Source organism: Falco biarmicus, chromosome 1 (genome assembly GCF_023638135.1).
Source record: "Falco biarmicus isolate bFalBia1 chromosome 1, bFalBia1.pri, whole genome shotgun sequence".
In the NCBI taxonomy this organism is placed as follows: domain Eukaryota; kingdom Metazoa; phylum Chordata; class Aves; order Falconiformes; family Falconidae; genus Falco; species Falco biarmicus.
This window is the reverse complement of record NC_079288.1, coordinates 13,142,580-13,163,410: the sequence shown is the minus strand read 5'-3', so window position 1 is coordinate 13,163,410 and position 20,831 is coordinate 13,142,580. Positions and strand designations below refer to the sequence as shown.

General features: G+C 40.0%; 1 protein-coding gene across 11 annotated transcripts in view; it reads right to left on the bottom strand.

The window, feature by feature from the left end:
* The window catches only part of TNRC6C (trinucleotide repeat containing adaptor 6C), a 336,978-nt gene that overhangs the window by 58,887 nt on the left and 257,260 nt on the right, over positions 1-20,831 (bottom strand). For all 11 annotated transcript variants that reach the window (XM_056332439.1, XM_056332456.1, XM_056332471.1 and 8 more), the window contains one exon: positions 1,524-1,850. In XM_056332439.1, coding sequence (XP_056188414.1) covers positions 1,524-1,850 — 327 coding nt within the window. The remainder of the gene's footprint in view (positions 1-1,523; positions 1,851-20,831) is intronic.

Below are 20,831 nucleotides of genomic sequence, written 5' to 3'. Positions count from 1 at the left end.
CCTCAGACAGCCTGAGCCACTTCAGTTGGTCGAGTTGTCTATACCACTCAAATAATCACTACATTTCTGAAAATAAAAATAATAAACCTCTAAATATTTTAATACAAATATATCTAACGCAGAACATCAGTCTGACAGTTAAACATCTCCAAATGAAAAAGGAGCCATGAATGTCAGCCACCATCCCTGCTGAACTGTGATTTGCAAAGATGAGAATGCTGCTCTAACGGGTACAAACTTGATTATATTCCATCTCACTAAAGCCAAATACTTGAGAATACAGAAGTAGAACCTCCACTCTCCCTAAAAAACCCAATGTTTTCAGTAAATAAACAATTATTTTATTTTGCCTTTTCAGATTTGTGTTTCTGGAGAGTAGTTGAATATTATTCCCAAATGCATCTCAATAACCATTTAATTTCTGGGAGAGATGGTCTTCTTATCGAACTAAAACTTCTAAGGACAATACCAAATAATTTTCTCTGCTGGAGTTCAGCAGCAAGTACAGCAAAAATAGTGAAAGATTCACTAATGCCCAAAGGGAAAAACTGCAGACAGTTCAGATCCAAATTTTGTGATGTTTGACAGCGTTAATGAGTGATAATGAGCAACACTTGAGACCATACAGAAATTACTTATATTCAAGATATCAAAACCCCCTTGTGACTTAGTCCAGATAACTTTTCCTAAGCCACAGATAACTGTATCTTAGAACACTCCCTGCTTTGCCTAACATGACATACACATACAGCAGCGATGAAAAAGGTGATGGATTCCAATTACCAACCAAGCTCATCTCCGCTGCAAACAATACACAATCTCTAGCACAGAAGGGCAAATAAGAAGAGAACTGCTGCTTTTTTTCTCATTAGCAGCTTCAGGAAAAAAGGCAGCTAAGAGACTTACTCCACAATATGCTATTTCCAACAGACAAGGAAGGTCAGTGTGGCTATCTGCAAAGGATGGAAGGAAGTACTAGAACAGCCTTAAGATACTAAACTACTTTTCCCAAAGTATTGCTTTCCTAATGTGAAAACAACAATTGAAAGCATAAGCAAGTAAAGGCATAAAAGTGTCACAAAACAACAGAAGCCAAGTTCCTATTTTTTATTTACATAGTTATACATAACTCTCTTTAATGAACATTAAAATTGCCTAAATGACAGTCCAAAACTTGGAAATACCAAAATTAACAATGCTCCTGTGAGAGAACGATCACTAAAGAAACCTTCACATTTCCTCGAAATCATATTCATTACATCTGTCAAGAAAACTGAAAAAACCTGGAAAGGGACCCCACAGGCCTGAGCAGCTAATTAAATAAGAAAACCTATTAGAACTGGATCCTAGAATGATATTATATATTTTTTAAGGAAAACAGCAACAGCATACCGTTTGCCTTAAATCCTGTTGTTTTAAGAATATTCTTCACATTCCTTAAGTTTTTGCAACACCTGTGCTAACAGTGGAGGGCATAACTATGTGAAGAACAACCCGATACCCCACTGGGTTTCGATTCTTACCTGTTTGGGTCTTACTGGGATGATGCTGTCCACCTGCTCCTTGCTGTGGAGGAGGACTCGCCCCTGCTTGTCCAGTACCCTGCGCTGGGCTGGTGCCGCTCAGGGTCCCAGTAGGCAGTGGCTGACCCCGCTTTAGGAGCTGCTTCTGTTCTTGCTGGCGGAAGCGTGGAGGCACCTCTCGAGGCAGGTAACGGGAAGCAGCTGGCTGCTGCCCATTAGCAGACGCACGCTTGCCATTGCTGCTGTTGGTAATAGTGCTGGTGGAAGTACTGGTACCGGTACCGGCAGGTTGGGGCTGGCTTAAACTGGTCTTAATAGGTTCTGGCACTACATTAAAAAACAAACAAACAAACACACACAAAATCAAAAATTGCTTTAATACCAGAAAAGGTGTGGAGGGGTTTTTTCTGTAATTGAGAAAATGGATCGTGGTTTTCAGTCTTCAAACAACATGGACTATAAAATACGTAAAATAGATTCTAAATAAAAAGTGTTACAACCAGAACTGAGGGCTAGTTTACTATGTACATAGCAGTCTCCTGAAACACCGTACACAATAATTTTGAAATCTAAATAACCTGATTTTGTATGGCTGTAAATTTAGGTACCGGAATACAGCTGACAAAGGTTTCACACCCAGCTCTTTGAGAGAGCCCACACGGCTGTTTTTAGCCACGCAACCCCCCTGGCCTGATCTCACCCGCTTCCCAGGCTGCACCAGAAGCCAGCAGCACACAGCAGAGAAGCTGGTTACTATAAATACCTGCTACCCACTGCAGGAGCAGAGCAGAGCGCGCGCAGGCTGCTGATTGCACAATTCACATACAGCCAAGCCCCCACCAACACTCCTATGCCTCCCATGTACACAAATGTATATGTCTGTGCATGCGTCTGTGTGTGTTTATACTAAATACGATTCAGGAAAGTACAACACTTAAGATTTCCTAACAACGCTACAACAGAGCAAGTGAAAAAACTTCTTAAGACGTTTTCACTTCCAGCATTTCTAAGACATCTTGGCCTGTTGTCAAAACAGGATGTCTAAGAACACTTTACCCTATAACAGTAAATAAAAGCCCGGAAGGATGGCTAAAAATATTTTTTGTTATGCTCAAATAATGTACTTTGATAAAAATAATTATTAAATAAGAAATAGTAGCACACAGTAACTCTTTCTCTTTTGTTTTAAACTGGAGGCATTACTAGTACACAGGAAATAGCATGCTGTGAAATTTGAATTTCAGAACATTAATTTAATTGAAAAAGAGCGTATATTAGAGGGGAAAGTTTCCAGATAATGAAAACATGTAGGAAAGTTTTTCAAGTACAGATTAATTTATGTTACTCCTGCTTTACCCAGTCTGTAGACACATGTGCAAACACTTTGTACTTACAGTAATGCACAAATGTTTTTGTTGTTCTCTGTATTGGGATTGGGGGGGGGAATATATATACACACACACTTGCAGGCAATTTATTCAATAAAAAATTTAAATACTTCAAAAATATGGGGCTTATGTTTTCGAAATTATAGTTAAAACTGATCAGAATCAGTTCCTTTCAGTGCAAAGAGTGGATAACTTACACAACTGTTTTGCCATAACAAGTCTATTTTGGGGGCTATTTTTTTCATCCAGTGTCTTACAAAACCACCAAGTTTTTATATCCCGCCGAAGAGCACAAGAGCCTCTGCTGCACTTTGCAAAGGTACAAAGCAACACCCCTCTGCAGAGCACTTCTCATTTCAAACTGACAGGGAAAGGTGGTAACTGGAGAAATTGAACAACGGGCCAGTTTACACTAAGCTACACATTTTCAAGAACACAAGTGCCTGGGCACAAGACAACCCAGCCCACCCCCTTCTTTTTCCAGCTATCACAAGTGACTAAAGGCAAACTTTCTCACCTAGTGAGCAGCATTTAACTTCAGCTGCAAAATGGATTCTCTGATGTGTAAAGTGTAAACATTATTTTAATCAACATTAGCACTACTGTTAATGATAAAAAAGGTTTTGCCTCTCGCAGAAAGGTACCAGTTCTCCAGCTTAAGCAGAGCACATCTGCTACAGGTACCACGCTGGCCAACCAGTTCTCACTGGGGCAGAATGAACACCTCAACATATCTTCTCTCTGACTTCAGAGATGTATGACTAGCCTGTAGGATAGGCTGAAGACATATATTTGTAACTAAAGCTTACATTTCAGAGAAATAAATGTTTACAGTTTTTTGTACATCAGTATTTCCGCACAAGAGTAACACAAGCTTGTCTTGAATCTTTCAAATCTAAAACCTTTCAACATACTAAATAGCGTCTCAACTGTTCCTTTTCCATAGTTTTAGCTTCTTCTTCACTACCGGGACAAAATACAATGTTCTATAAACACTACTGGAAGTAAAACAGCATTAAGTTTTAAAAATAAGAATGAATTCTGGTTGTTCTCTGCTTAGGCAAAACACATTGCTTTTTACAGTATTTGAACCTTTTATTTCGTTTACAGTAAACAAATCTGTATGGTTTAAAATGGGGGGTGGGGGTGGGGATGACAAAGGAGATGTGATTATTTAGTATTGAACAGAAAGCTCATTTAAACTGCATGGTAAGCTACCGCACCCAACTAGAGCACCCACTGCCTTTTTAGTTCAGCAGTTTTTCAATTTTGGATGTGAGAGTGCTAATATTAACATCAAATCACACTGCCTACAGGAATGCAAGCATAAATTTTCAGGCTTCTAATGAGCTCCCAAAAAACAAGTTAAAAGCCCTCATCCACCAGCTTATTCAGCACTCACACAAAGCTTTTGTTTCCTCATGGTCTTTACCTGAACCTTTGATCAAGCATTTCAGGACACCCCAGGTTTCTACATTTGCACTGCAGGCGCAGAGATGCTGAGCCCCCCATACCACCCTTGCCTGAAACAAGGAGGGAGACCCACCCCGGTCAGCAACAGCGTTTGCTGGTGCAGTTTGGCAGGGAGAGGTCAGTGGTGCGGGGGCTCTCGGGGAACAGCCTGCGGGGAGTCGGGGTACGGGGGGCAGCACTGCCTGGCGGGGAACCGTACCGGTTTGTTAGCTCACTTGGTGGCATCTACCAGAGCTGCTGAGCCACCCAGAAGAAACCCTTTGGGCTTCCAAGACCCAGAACTGCGTATTCCACCAGCTCATCGCAAGTATGTCCAGCAAGTGCAAAACTGCCTCTCAGCCTGTTACACACGTGCCACAAACCCAGAGCTCAGCCCCTCTCCCGGCCCTGGCACACCTGAGAGGCTGCCCGACTCCCACCGCAGCAGCAGGGGACAGGCACCAAGGCAGTGCTGAGGGTGCTTTCAAAGCAAGCAGAGATCTGGAACAATCAAAAATACACCAAGTTTGACAGCAACCATCAGCACTTTGCTTCACCAAATCTTTTATTTTGGAAGTCTAAACAAATTCACCTATGCTTATTTCTAAAACTAAAAAGGAACTTTGAATATTAAAAAATATATATTTTAAAGTACCACTAACATCTGAAAAGCAGAGAATAAAGTTTTCTTTGACTTTGCAAAATATATCACCAGCTTTGAAAATGAACAGTTTATCCTACATCTGGCAATTAAAAGAGTAGATGGAAAATGTCACAAAATGCAGAATTTCATTTCAAGCATCAAATCTGCATATTCAACATGTATATGAAAATTATTTGCTTCCATAATATAAATAAATCTGTCACCCACAGGATACCAAATATTACTTCATTTTAATCAGTCTTTTTCTAAGTCCTGTTGACTTTACCATTCCACCAGGCCTTTAAAATAATTGTAATATAACCAATGAATTAAGCTGATCCTCTCCTTTAACAGCAGTCTCCCTCCAGCTGCCTCTGGGGTGCCTGTCACAGGGGTGGGGGTGGGGGGGGGGGGGTGGGGGGAGTGGGGGGGAGGCACACACAGCTCCTGTGGGTACCAAACCTACTGCGTGGAAAACACAGGCTGGGGCTCCCACCACCCGTCCCCCCGGTTGGGGCAGGCGGCACCACTTCCAGCTGAGGTGTGCACAGATCTAAGTGCCTCTTATCCAAACCTGAAATTGTAACAAAAGCCAATTCCTGCTTGGTTTTACTGGCTTTGACAAACTCAAAAGATAATCTAAATAGTATTACCCTTTGTGTTTTTCAGCAAAGTGTGTATTTACATTTCCTTTAGGAGATGGAGAACAGAAGTGGGAAAATTAAAGATCTTGGGGTATTATTACCACTACTACTGCCGCTACTATTATTATTACAGACGTGTAAGCATTTACCTACTGCTGCTGCTACTAATATTATTATAAACATGTAAGCATTTACCTACTACTACCATTATTACATAGATGTAAGCATTCGCCTACTACTACTATTATTACCAAGACGTAAGCATTTACAAACATTGAAATTTGAAGTACTCAGTACTTCTGCAAAGGATGAAGCAGTACGTGTTTTGCCTGCAGCCACACGATTCAGAAAGAGCACTCCAGACGCAGTCTGATCTACCAAACATAATAAACCATTTCAGCCAGGAGGTTTCTCTAACTCAGGTACCAGACCCCAGCAGGTCAGAAGGGACACCAGGGAAGAGGAGGGCAAGGGGCTGGGCAGGAGGCAGCAGCCGGGTGGGGATGAGGACCACTCCCCCCCATTGACACCGAAGGCCCCTCGCTAAGCCAGATCAGCTCTGGCCATCAAATGCTTTAAGGACCCCCCCAGGTCCTGGGCGGCTGGGAAAAAAAGGCTGGCAGGGACAAATGCATGGCAAAGTGAGAATTAGAGCCTTCTTTGATTTGCTTATTTTTTTAAACCAAAAGATTATTTTCCCATGGTATTAAGAAAGTGTGAAAGAGATTTCCAACCACTCTAGCTGGCACAATGCCAGCGGAGCTGATATTTGCCTGGCCCCAAAATTTTCTTAAGGAATATTAATTGATTCGAAACACATTTCTGAGAGCAAGGCAGGCTGATTTTTAGAAAAGCATTATATTCTCAGTACTGCATATATATAAACCACATCTGACACTTCCAAATAGGTGCACACATACATACATGTATATGCCATTACTAATGCAAGTCATAGAACACACAACACTTTTTGCTTTAATGTAAATTAACAAAGCTGTTTCATCACAAAGGTGTGGCCAGAGAAATCCAGTTCCAGTGTTAGAAACAATGTTTTCCTCTACATATCTGAATCGTAGATGAGAGAAAAGAACAAAGGAAATCAAAATATCGAACACATTGTGCTTTAGAATAAAAATATTTCTGCATATTAATATTACTGTCTTTAATCAACACAGCAAGTGCTTTTTATTTTGTACATGAAAATCTTTTTAAGTCTAGTTAAATGGAGGCTCTTGCAGGAATACTGCGTATACAAATCATAGTAGCTCCAAAATAACAGTTTAATTACACCATTGACAGGAAATAAAAGCAAAAAAGAGTGCACATCATGACAGGAATGGACTTAGATTCCCAAATTCCAGCTTCATATCAGGCTAGAATTTAGCCTTCAAATACAGCAATAATATTTGGAGAATATATGTTACAGACAATATGACTGTATTCTTTGAAAAAATTCAACACCTATTTATTAAAGCAATCTTCAGCAATGTTTAAGCAGCAATTTTCCTTTGATATGCACTCCGATAAACACCTACCATTCAACGTGTCTACATGAGATTTCCTAATTATTAATTGTCATACGATATTCTCCCTAAAAGCATCTTTATAAACCATTTAGACATTCTCCTTCCTACAAGGGATGTACTTCGAGATGATAGCTATCCCTTGCAGAATATACAATGTACAAAGATGTAATATTTTAGCAAACTGCAGGCTAAAAAAAGCAAACCAGACAGCAACCTTTTGCATACAGCATGGCAGTGCCTGTGGTCAGCAGGGGCTGCCTACAACACTGATGCTCTGTGCGCTATACATTTAATCAGCCCCAAGGGCCAACCTGCCAATCTATAGAGAGACCTTGCCAGTCCCTGAAGGAGCAGCCTGTCGACCCTTTCACCTGAAAGTAATACACTGTCACGGCTAATGTTATGTGGGCAGCTGTTTGAGATACAGGAATTACAATGTAGCCTTTATGGCTAAAACCACTAAAAATATTATTTACAATGTACAGGAGAAAGGATGTAATGCAAAGTGATTTTCATAACTAGCACTTGATTAAAGAGCTAAAGCAAAAACATTTAAGTAGAAAGCCTCTTGCAAAAATACAATTAAAGGCATAAAATAAAAGCCTTGAGACTGCTTGCTCTTAGAGATGTTTGTGATGGGTATCTGCTTATTCTACATTCTGAGAGCTGTACATATACTAAACAATGAGCTTGCTTGTAATAATTATCAGTACTTAATGGTATCTAAACTTCTTAATCCAATTTTACCCAAACAAATCCAATAATTACTCCATATGCTTTTTGATGATTACAATCTCGGGAATCCCAACTGCATAAAAAAGTGTTACGAGCAATTGTAGGTGGATTTTATTAATATAATGAATAGGATCAGTCTAACAGATTTCAATTACAACAATAGCTTTTAAGTACATTTCTATGACATAAGGAAAGAACATGCATAAATGAAAGAAACTGGTTAAGCCACATAATACTGATTTACGGCAGCTTTTTCCTTTCATTCACCTCATTAACATTTCTCTATATTTCAGAATCCCCCGCTCCAGCTCTATAAAACTTGCATTTCTAAAGCCTTCAAGGACCAGACATTCCAGAAGAGAAACAGTTAAACCCAGAAATGTGTTCTTGGCTGCTACTGTGACAGGATTTATTTACAGCTTCTATTAAACACAGCAGCTCCATTACAAAGTGCTGGATGTGAGAAGAATTTTTGATTATACAATGCCAGTGCCTCACTGCGTTAAACATATCATGCCAGTGTATTATTTTTTTCCTTCAGCAATTCGTTCAGGTCATTGTTTGATGGGTTTATGAATTCATTACAGGAAACAGATGGATCCCATAATTCAGAGCTATTCTCCCAGCCAATCATATGGGCAATTTTTTTTTCTCATCTCACTCCCCCCTCCAAATCAACCTTAATGAAGCCACTTCCTCCATGTCCAATTCCCCACACATACACACTGTAGCGAAGACCGATGCTTATTAAAGCAGCCTCCAAACACTAAATGCTCTCAAAATAAAGCTGAACAGGAGCACGCTCGTACACAAGCACCCCCTTTGAAGTCAGACAGAAAGCCATGAACTTACCCAAGTCGGGCGAAGATAGCCACAAAATACAGGACTGTAGTGGGCAAAAATATATGCCCTGATTAGCAAGAAATCCATTTTTGTATGCTGAAAAAAGCCTTCCTTCAGGAAAAAATTGTGGCCCCCCCAATCTACTTTCAAAGGATGAATTTTCATTTAGCAAATTACCTCCTTTGTCTACTAAGCGCTGGAATTTTTTATCCACAGTGACATCTACTGGCACACAAGTAACAGTATTTCAGTGAGCTACTGCACAAAACCCTACTTCCTAACGTTTCTATACAAAAGTGAGTAATTTTCTGTCTGGATCTTCCCTTCCCCCAAGCACACAAGCATCTCCTGAAAAGAGCTGTAGAAAAGTTACAGTTTAAAGCCAAGAGAATCCCCAACTTTGTTTTCATTAGTACTCATAATGGCTTTAAAGCCGTAACCAGAATCTGCAGTTTGACGGCAAAACCCACATTCAGGGTTGAAAGCAAAAATATGTGCATTCTTATGGCCTTACAATTTCAACACCAGTTATATAATAAATGCTTCGATTTTGTACCAATTCCTGAACATATCATTTCTCTAATACTCTAAACAAATTGTCTTTTCCTGCTTTAACTGTATTTCCCCCCTCCATCTGGCCTCCTAACTGACCACAGCGCATCTTCTCCCACTTCCTCCGCCAGAAGAAGTTTCCTCTCCACTTCCTTCTCTTGACTTTTGCAACGTTTCCTGCCTCCTTCCTTAGTCTTTCAACATCTCACTTCTAAAACCTCTTACCATAACCCACCTTTCCCGACAGTCTCTACAGACTTCTCTCACTTCTAGCAATGCAGACCTCCTAATACAGAACTTGAGTTTTTTGCCAGGCAATTTGAAGTCAGATGAGGAACTAAGAGGAAGCTGCAAAGTTCAGGGGAAACCTTCAACAACTCAATTTTGTGTAATTTGGTGGTAGGAGGTAACCAAGGGAAGTTCCTCAAAAAGATGTGTTATCTAATCCTTCATCCCTGGCTCCAGTCTCCTCTCTGCTTTAGAAGGAGCAATGCTATATGGTGTGGTCATACAGCCAGTCTCAGCCTCACGCCTCCAGAAACTAGCTTCAGTTCTTAATAATTGCTACTGCTTACATATTACCTAAACTGCAACTGATTAAAACCACTGTAATGCACTGTTACACACTGCATAACTAGTTAGAACAGCCAGTGCTTACAACTCCATAACAGAAATCAAAGCTCCGAATGGGTACCTGCCCACCTAGAACTGCACCTGCCTATACACAAATCACATTTTGAAAAGTCTTTTTACAACAACAGGAGAGAAAAAACAGTTTTTAAAAACGTGATTCTGAGAAAAGACAAACATTTTATTCAGGAAATACCAACAGGTGAGGATTTCCATGCTTGTTTTGGAGTAGTTACAAGGTCACATTTACCAATACGTTAACTGGCTGATGGAGCTCTCCAACCATGAACACAAAAATGTTCTGGTTTTGCTTGAGAAGGTATCTACGCCAGGACGAATTCAAACCCCACTCTGCAGCTCCCAGTCTGACCTGCGCATCTGAACACATTTCACAGACTTCAGCGAGATATAAGCACAATTTATTCTAAAACAATATTCAGATATATGATCATGGCATGAAGTTAGCATGTAACTACCCACCATAATCTGATAAATGCTGAAATTTATTTGTTACCTATTTAGTGGATTGCAGTTCAGTCAAAAAATAATTCCTAATTTTGATTAATTTTAATTTTGAACCTCCTTTGAAAATATGTTATCCAGAAAGGTTTTACAACAGTCTGTGGGAAACCAATATTTTATAAGGAAATCCTAAGAACTTAGAGGGCCCACAGTGACAAGCCAGTCACAAATCGCTTTCCTAAGACCGAACTTCCATATTACCTCTTAGAAATTAAAGGTTTTATTTTAATTTTCATTCCCGGATCTGCTAGAGCCACATAAATATTAAAGTAACCTGGAAAATGTATTCTATTTGGTTGCATTTCACAATTTTTGAAGTGCTAAACATTCTTTTCTTAAACAGGCATAGATGCTAACAGTACTGCGGCTTGTTCAAGGCTCCCTGCTGCTGACCAGCCAGCTGGCAGACTAACCAGAATAGATAACCATTAAAAGCACATTCAAGACTTTCCTGAAGACCTCAGCAGACAGGTGGGAAAGGCAAGTAATGGCACTAACTAAAATGTTGCTCCACACCCAACTGCGCATCTCAAGGAACCTCTGTGGACCTCCTAGCAAATCTGGTCAGGATCAGCTAAACGGGGAGACTAAGACAGGAACACAACCTAATCTCATAAGCCTCATTTCCTTCGGAAACTAGGCCAAAAACATACCCAGCAAATTTATTTACTAAAGTGTTTTTCCAGAGTTTATACGAAATATGGTTCTGCACTATTTTTGTGGAAATTAATATTGATAAATTCTGTATCAATGAAGAGAGCAGAAGTCTTTTGGGGAAAATTAACAGGAATTAACAGGAAAAATCCAACAAATGATAGCTTCATAAATCATGGAATAATGGAGGAATTTAAATACTTGAATTAATACATTTTAAACAGATACTGCCTCAGTTACTGAAGGAAAAACATTCAATATCCCTGCAATGTAAGGGCATCAGATCTTTCTGCATGCATTATGAAGCCATGCATAGAGGACCTCTTCATATCACTGGCACAAGAGTTTGTGAGCTGCTTTCTGCTGGTCTTTGTGCCTTCTCAGGTAATTCCACATTCCTTCCACATACCACCCTACCCACACTCACACTGTTTACCCCTCTTACCTTTCTTATCTCTGCATTCTAGATTCCTCCTGACAGCGTATGCATGTCTCAGGCTTGTCTTAATAAATCCACTGTTGCCCCCTTGTCTTTGTAACTCTGCCCTCCCAGCCTACAACCTCTCTCTCTGTGAACGGAGCTGCAAGAACTTCTGAGGTTTCTAATGGTACTTCCTTGGCTAGAACTTGGTGTCTTAATGCACCCGCTTCATCTGAAATGTTAGCCATGCCTTCCCTGAATCTGTCCCTTGTTAGCTCTTACAATCTTTTTCTCATCTTCTTCTGTTTCTCTTCCAATTTAATTACTAGTATCACCTTCTTAACTGTTGGTTTTATGCAAAGGTCTGAAACAGAAACATTCATACTTCACCCACCACCTACCTCTAGAGCAATATATCCATAAATTCAGCCGAGCCTTAACTCCTACCCTGACCCTCATTTGTTCCTCCCTCCACTCAGACCCAGTCATCTGCTTCCGTTCAAACAAATTCTACCCGTTTTCTCACATTTCCCATCCGTGTCCCATCATCCAAAGCAATCTCTACACATCTTAACTTCATAATGGTTTCTGACATGAAATTCTTACTTGATTTTGTCATAAGCAAACTGGGGAAATGTGAGCTAAATGTAAAATTGGTTGGAATATTCTCTAGGAGAATCAATGGTTTGCTGTCAAAACAGGATTATGTTTCAGAAGAGATTCCACTGGGACTTGATCCGAGCCTATGCCGTTCGATATTTTCGTTAGCAACTGGATGATGGACTAGGGAATATCCTTATTAAATCTGCAAATGACACCAGGCTACGGAGACAGAAGATGGGGGTGATCAGAGCGCTCTGTGACAGAATCAGAACTCAGCAATGATGAACTGGAGAAGTGGTGTGAAACAAGTGACCGAAATTCAACAATGAAAGTTATGTTGCTAGGCAGGAAGAATTACACACAGAAGAGAAAACAACTTGTCCCATAGCAGTTCTGCAGAAAAAGATGCAATGTTTCAGCAGATCACAAACCAAAAGGAAATAAAAAAAAAAAATCAGGCTATTGTAAGAAGACAAGTGGTGTAATAGAATTCAGTAACCAGCCCTGAGGCTCAAAGTAACCATTCTGCTTCAGTCTGGCATCTCAAAGCCTTCACTGCAGCACTACCTGCACCCACCGGCACCACCGCTCTTCAAGAAAGAGCTGGACCACCTGGAAAGAGTACGAAGGAAACAGGAACCTGAAAATATGAACTAGCACAGCAGACAGAAGCAAAGAAGTAGTTCAGTCTAGAAGACACCGGGTACACAAAGTGGGGGTGGGTGAAAGAGAAAGAAAAATACAAAGAAAGAGGAGGAAATAATTTGTTCCATCCCACAGTGAGTAAGACAAGACTTGCTGGGCCTAAACTGCAGCAGGGAGACTAGGATTTATATTTCTAACAAAAAGGACGATTAAGGATTATCTGCAGACATGATACAGGTACAGTGATCTTGTCTCAGGGCAAAAGGATGGAATAGGTGAGCTCTCCAGAACCTTTCTAGCACTATTTTCTACAATCCTAGATGTAAAATGGAGCTCCAAATCCATCTCATTCGGTTCTCCCACTTCCCTCAGCCAGGACAAAGAAATCATTTTTCTCTCAGGTTGATAGCCACAGTGCTCTCTCCAGCTTCTGCTGTTTTTTAAGTAAGTTGAAGATGTGGTCTTTCTTCATCAGCCCCACTTGTCCAGACCCTCTCCATTTTGTTCTTGATTAATGTTAACTTGAAATTGTATCGACACCAAATAGCATTTTATCCCTCCACCATAACTGGGTTTGCATTATCTTTGTGAGCCCATCACAGCCCACCATGCTGCAGAACCTCTGCACCGCGAACCATCCCAGCCTGACTCTTGATACAACCCTATATTCACAAATTTAACTTTTCTCTTAAAAACTGGAGAAGCTCCTAGTAAAAACATAGATCCTTGCATACTTCAGAGCTCAGATACTAGATTTTGTTTCCCTTTCTGGAACAGCATCTACATTTTTTTTCTTTCAGATCTGTCAGCAGAGAAGGTGCCAAATACTTCTTTTGAGGGACAGATACAAAACCTGTTTTGTGTGATTCAACATGTATTTTTAAAAGTTTTCTTCAATCCCATTCCACATTATTCAGGTTGGTTTCACGTGCAGCAGTCTTGCAAAGAATACTTAAGACTTAACAGCTTTAATATTTTCCTCCCTGCTTTCCTCCATGTTGGCATTGATTATAATTTTAATTTCAAATTCACGAATAATTAGCTGTGCCATTAAAAATGGTACAGTTAATTAAGTTGATAGATTGACATCAACAATAGATTGATAATCCAAAGCAAATATGATGCTCTTTCACTGCAAGTCAAACTCATGTTTACTGAAGGCTCTACGTGCGCACACACGGGTTTACCCTGACCTAACTGATGAACAGAAATTGGACCATACACATCAGGCCTCTAACTTAAAAGTCCAAGCTATGAATCAAGATTCTGGGTAATGGAACAGTTAAATTATCACAGTTACATTTCTTCAGAAAGTGAACTGATAACAGATGGTAACTTTCAAGACTGAACAATTTGTCTGTTTTCTTTCAAGCCATAGTTCTCCAATTTGCAGGCGATGTGAAGCTGCATTTATGAATTCATGTAACTCAAATACCAGTATTAATCACGTGCATCTCTCCGCACACAGACTTGTCCAAATAGGCACCCATTGCAAAGCAATGACAAACAAATAAATACAACTTGCTAAAATCCGGTCTCTAGTCCACATTTTCCCTGAAGCCTCCAACATTTCAGCACAGACATATTGCATTTAACGTGTCATACATTTAACTTTGAATTCAGACCCCTGTAAACTCAGTTTCCACCACCAGAGCAGGACAATGCACTGACATTAGAAAGCCAACTTGTCAATTAAAAAAAAGAAGCTATTAGAAGTTTTTAATCACTCGTGTTAATAACATTAAGAAACGAGAGCATTAAGAACAGCCCCAATAGGACAGAAGGGAGGTAAGATGATGAATTGATGAATGCCGAGATGAATTTGCTTGTGAAAGAAACTACCACTCCACAATGAACTGAGAGGACAGCTCTGAATGAAGACAGGGGTGGCTCACAGCTAGTGTTTAGAAACATCTGCAGAGATTCTTCAGGTTTCTGCTATAAGACTTTCCTATAAAGTGAGTTCAGCCCTCCTCACAGCTAGAGGATTCACATCATTTATTCCTTCCCAGAGTATTTAGAAACATCTAAACTCCACCAATTAATTTAAAAAAGACCCAACTAGGGAAGCACATTATAGCCCACCGACAGGACACGAGAGTCTCAAAAACACACAGCATCAACAACTGGGTAACACAGTAAAGGATTACACCGTTTTACCAGCCAGGAAGGAGTGACAAGCATGTGCTCCCTCCTTCACCTCTGCTCTCACCCTCCAAAGCCTTCCTAAGTGTTGCTCCAGGCAATGCAACCCCATCAGTAACTAGACAATGAAAGAGTCAGAGAGGGCAGGAAACAGCCTAGGGTTAAATTACACAATGCCAACACTATCATCACCGCAAGTAACAGTGGGAAAATCCAAGCGTATAGTAACAGATTAAATAAATTCATACAGAGTTGTGTAAGAAATCTGGGCAGAACCAGGAACTGAATCCTTTAAGATGACTGCGTGCATTTACTCCCATTAAGACAATGCTTTACACAGTTTTCATATTCAAAAGAATTTCTTTTAAAACCAATTTACAAATGGTGCTAAGTCAACACCTCAGCAACATTCTTTTTCTTCATGCAATAGGCCACTTCCAGGCACAGACTGAACAGTAAATAATCTTTACAGTAGAAACCCCATCATTGTTAAATCATGATACACAAACAGATAAATATGAAAATTCACAGTAACCAGTATGCTCATAAGTAATTTACAAATTGAATAATCTCAGCTTTGGCTGCTTTACTGTATACAGGAACCTAAAATTTCATTGGCACCTTGAGCAGTGATGCATCTACAGGCTACAGTTCACATGAACAAGCCTTGAGACCTGTTTAAAACAATACAGAAAGCAGGGCAATCTGCTGGGTTCTTAATCTTAATCTTACAGATTAACGTGTGGTTTTTATATTTAAGTAAGCAGTGGCAAAAAACCCTATTATAAACAAACCTGTGCCTTCGGAAGTGATTAATGCCTACACTGTGCCGAACAACTGCTGTCAGAATCAGCCCTTTTGCAACAGAATCCGTTTCAGAGACTCTGAACCTGCTCACCCCATACAGTTTCTGAGGTGAGGAGACGCTGAAGACAAGGCGAGAGTGAATCATAGCGTAAATGCTTCCAGTTTCAAATACAAAAGTGGTTGGGTCCGTAAAGAGATGCCTCATATATGCATCATTTCTATCCTGGACTGCTTCTACAGAAATGCATTCAGCTGCAGCGCCCAGCGCACAGATGATACCGCACTCAGAACGCGTGTGCTGACCCGTGGTCTCCGCAGGGAAGGAAGATAACCCTGGAGTTCAGTGTCCCAGAGTACAGCCAGTACCAGTGTCCCACCCAGGACAACTGGAAATACTAAGCATCCATGCCATGCCACGTACAACCTCTTTTTCCACTCTGAAATCTGAGCTGGAAGGTAGGTAAGGACTCCGGCTATTTTTCTGTAATGCCTAGAGATTGCCACTGTGTGTTTATGGATCTGCATCAACATGCGGACAGCGAGATCAATGTGTCCAGGACACATCAGACCTACCAGGTATACACAAGCAGCCTGCACATCTGCCCGAGATCAACACCCTACCAATGCCTCAGGCCTATAAAGCATGAGAATACAACAATTTGTATCAAATCCACACCGGGTCTAACATACCCTGGGCACATCAGATTCACTACACACACACACACGCACGCTTTTGTTCTGGAAATCAGAAATACAGTCTCTCACATTATTTTACTTGGTTTGGGGGGTGGATACAGGGGGGGCATGCTGCACCGTTATTTAACCCCCTTTAGACATTTCCTTGAAAGCATGGTATCAACTGCTTGCAGATTACAAGTCTGCTGGTGAGATATTAACTATAATTTTTACTGACACTGGCTGTGCTGCTGAAATCATGAGACTACGTATACATGTCAAATTGACTAAAGTCCTGGGTAAACAGAGTCTTGGCTCTACTGTCATGTACATTTATGGTACCAAATGAATACTTTATGTACAATACTAAAATAGTAACAATTTTGTGGGCAACCAGTAAAAGGCCTCTAATTTTGGCATAACCCTTCCAGTTCACACTATCTCAAAAGGTGGCTTAAGAATATGTTTATACTACACTCCTAAAGATAGCGTAGAGATAGCTGAGCTATCATTTTAAATCAGTCAGCGTGAGTAACCAAAGCAGTGCCAACAGGGAGTTCAGCATGGACCAGCTTCCCCTCCTCCCCAGCAGTGTAGATATATTTGAAGTCTCAGGCAGCATCACCCGGAGAAACTGTTTATATAGCCAACTCAACAAAAGCTAAACCTGAAATATTTTAGCCTTAGATTTCAAAGTCTGGATCCTTAGTGAGTTAACTGAAGAAGTGTTCATTTATGTTTAACAAAATTATTTTAAAAATTAATGCTTTCAGCAAGTAGGTTCTTAAAAACATACAAAACCCACAGGGACATCGTTACCATTTTAGGAGACTGCACCTACAAAATTTCACAGATTTTACATCTAGACAAAGGTTTGGGGTTCTACATCCTTTTTTGGATGCAGTCCCCAGTACTGGAAAGGCAAGCAGTCCTATTGAAACCTCACTCCTTTGCCTTCAGAAAAATGAGCAACTGAGAAAAATTTGAAGCCCAGAAATAAGACCTAATTAAAGTCATGCTCTAGAGAAAAACCAAAGTACTGCTTAAGTCTGCACACTGGAAGGGGGGGAGGGGATGGGGTGGTGGAGAAGAAAAACCACTGAACTTAAAATTTATATTTCAGTTCTTTTGATACTTCCTTTTGAATCTAAACATTTAATATGCAGATAGTGGTTTTCTGCATGAATTTCCCAAAGACAGTCCCTTCACTGTAAGTTTTTTGTTCTGAACGAAGAGTTCATCTACCTGATAGCTAAGCTTGGAGAATCTGAAGAAAACTCTTCATTTCAGATTCAACACAGACTCTGAAGCACATTCTTCATTAACTCAGTTTAAGCTGAACAGATTTTTTTATGTCTCCAGTGTCACTGCGCATGAATGCCACATATGAAAAACAGGATTTAAATTATTCAGAAACATGAAGAAAGACACTCCAGCAGTTTTCAGACCTCCTCCTTTTCAGATTCTTCAGGATAATTTCCTAAATAAAAGCAAACCGGGATTCTGCAACAATTCCACTGCAGCTAAGATGAAGCCAAAAAAAAAAAAAATCCCCAAAACTCCAAACCTAAACCTCAGTGTTCAATTTGTTGAACAGTCTGGCAGAAAACCCCTTTTGTGAGAAGGGCAGAGGTGCTGCAGGTCTGTGAATGACCGGGCATTCCTCAGGAGGCTTTTCACTACCCGTGCAATGCAGCCTTGGCCTCCCTGACGATTTAAGCACTCAAGTTCACTAAAAGAACCAGGACCAGAAAAAGGCACGGGGCAGAGAGGATCCATCTGTCAGTGTTTATAGCCCAGCAGCAGCAGTGTCACTATGCAAAGCAGGGCTGGTGTATTTGTTGTTTTAGATGACAGCTCTGGTTGATCAGCCTGTCACCATAGCAACTTTCACTAAGAACTCACAATGCACCCAAACGAACTCTGAGCTAAATTAACTTATTGCATGTCACCAGTGAGAAATGACTGTTCAGAGGTAATTTTCTGTACTAATATGTAATAGAGTTAACTCTCTAAATTGAATTAAATTAATTAAATGCCACTCCCAGTAAATCAGATTCTATTACATGAATGTTAAAAGAAATTAAAGATGTTTTAATAAAGATTACTAATAATAACTTAATATTATTACTTCATTTTAATTCAAAAATTCTGCTCAGTTTATTTTAGACACACGTCTTCCCCTTACTAGGAAGGAATACCCAATTACTCCACATATATTACACAAGTTTATTTCATGCAGATGTGCTTAGACTTAATCCAAAAGAAATAGCACCAGCATTTTAGATGCTGTGAAATACAGTGAGGTTTAATACGTGACACCCAAAGATTTTTCTTCTCTGCACACATGTAAGCTTTTAGTAAAATCCCACACCTTTAATGGTTGTGTCCAGTTTCCAAAGGGTTTTATTTCTGCTTTTTCGCAGAAAAAAAAGAAAACTTTTTGCAATAAGACCAAGTGCAAGTAAAGGAAAATACCATGCTTGTCTAGGCAGGCTACAATAACAGCTCTTTAATGGTTTTACAGATCTACCTAACAATATATTAACTTTGTAGTAGTTTTTTGCACATTAGAGGAGAACAGTCAGCTGCAAAGGCAAATCTAAGATGCCCCCAGCGTAAATAAAGGGCAAGTTATAATTGTCAGCTGATGGTATTAATGTTGTCTCAATGGCCCTGTCCAACTCATATTGAAGGCTCACCAAGATATTTCAGGCAAAAATGGGCCCTATCTGACATTAATCCTCTTCTAGGATTACAAACCACATTATTTACTTTTCAAAAAGAAACTCCATCACGGTGTGAGAAGGCAGCCACTAACAGCAGGGGGAGCACACGGTATTTTCATATCTGCCACTGGCCACCCTGGTGACAATGACACCAGTTCAAGTTCTGTTAAACACCCACAGGAAAGTCAAGGCTTCCATTAAAAGAACATGGTAAACAAGTATTAATTTTTTTTCTGAATCTCAGTTAAAAAAACAGGCATAAAAGCAAATGAGAAAAGCAAGGGTGCATGAATGCAGCGACAATCCAATGGAGCAGCAGAACAAGGTAAGCTTTGCAACATCCCGCCTGCAGGGAGGCATCAGTAAAATGGGATTATGGATTTAAGTGTTCATTGTTACTCTGTATCTAAATTATTATCCAGAATTTCTAAGTCAGAACTAGAATTTTTTAAAAAAGTCTTAGTAGCCATAATAAGGCACCAAATCACAAAGTCTTCATATTCAAAAATATATTTTAGCATTGAGGGAACAAACTGGAGAAATGCCGTACATGCTCATGGAATTGACTTGGTTATCCTAGCACTGCACAAAAGCATACCTGAATGGACAAGACACTATAAGACATCAAGAGATAGTGAGAATACCTTATTTAATTTATAAGAAATTAAATTAGTATTTTGGAAGCTTTAAAACACTTTCAAATTTAACTTTAAACTTGATAAAGGTATTGCTACTATACCTTCCAAACTTTCAAGAGTTTTAGTTCTGTGTCAATAAACAAAACCATCTTCACTCTCAACCCACCTTCTCTTTATTGCTTTTCTTTTCAGAAGAATGTAAGCAAGTTGTACATCTACAGGTGACATTCTGACATTATTTCTCTTTTTTGTTTGATGTTCGTGCCCCCACCATAGCCAACCATGACAGAAGCTCTTCTTCAAGCTGAAGTGATTTTCATGGCAGAAGTCTCTTTCTTGAAGAGGGAGTGACTTAGAGCTTCCCAGTGAGATCTAAGCAGTCCTCAGCACAGTCCTTGCAGCTACTCAAACAGAAAAAGGATAACGACCACAAACTCCGCAATGGAGTTTAGGAAAAATCTTTTCCCAGAAAATGCACCTAAAGCTTTTTGAAAAATCTATTCTGAATTAAGCCAGAAAGTGATCCCAAATGGCCACAATGAGTCAAAGACGTTTTCTGATGCAAGCCTCATTCACCTACAGTAAAAGAGCAGAAATCTGACCTGGCTGAGAGATCAGCTGTGTTTCACAGCAAAATACTGGCAGAGCTACAGGCAGGCTCTCTACAGTAAGCAGTACATTGTAACAAGGCAAAACAGACTTCTGAGAAGTACACTAAAGGGAAGGCGAGGCAGAGATGTGGGTTCTGGAGTCTCCTGGTTAGTGAGGGAGAAAAAAGGTGAAGAACACCCATGGATCCTTTTCTGGGAAGAAAGAGCTCAATGACTGAGGAGGCTGAAGAAGACTTTTCATTTGCTTTCCCATTATGAATATTGGACAAGATTAGAAATAACTATATAACAAATAAAAATAAATTATTACTCTTGGAAGATGGCAGATACCAAGGTAAGAATTATGATGGAGCCTATGTCAGAAACATAGCATCGAATACCTTATTTTCTTCCTATTTCACCCTGAAGACTTTCTCTTCTTGAGGGGGAAGTCACTGCTCAGATG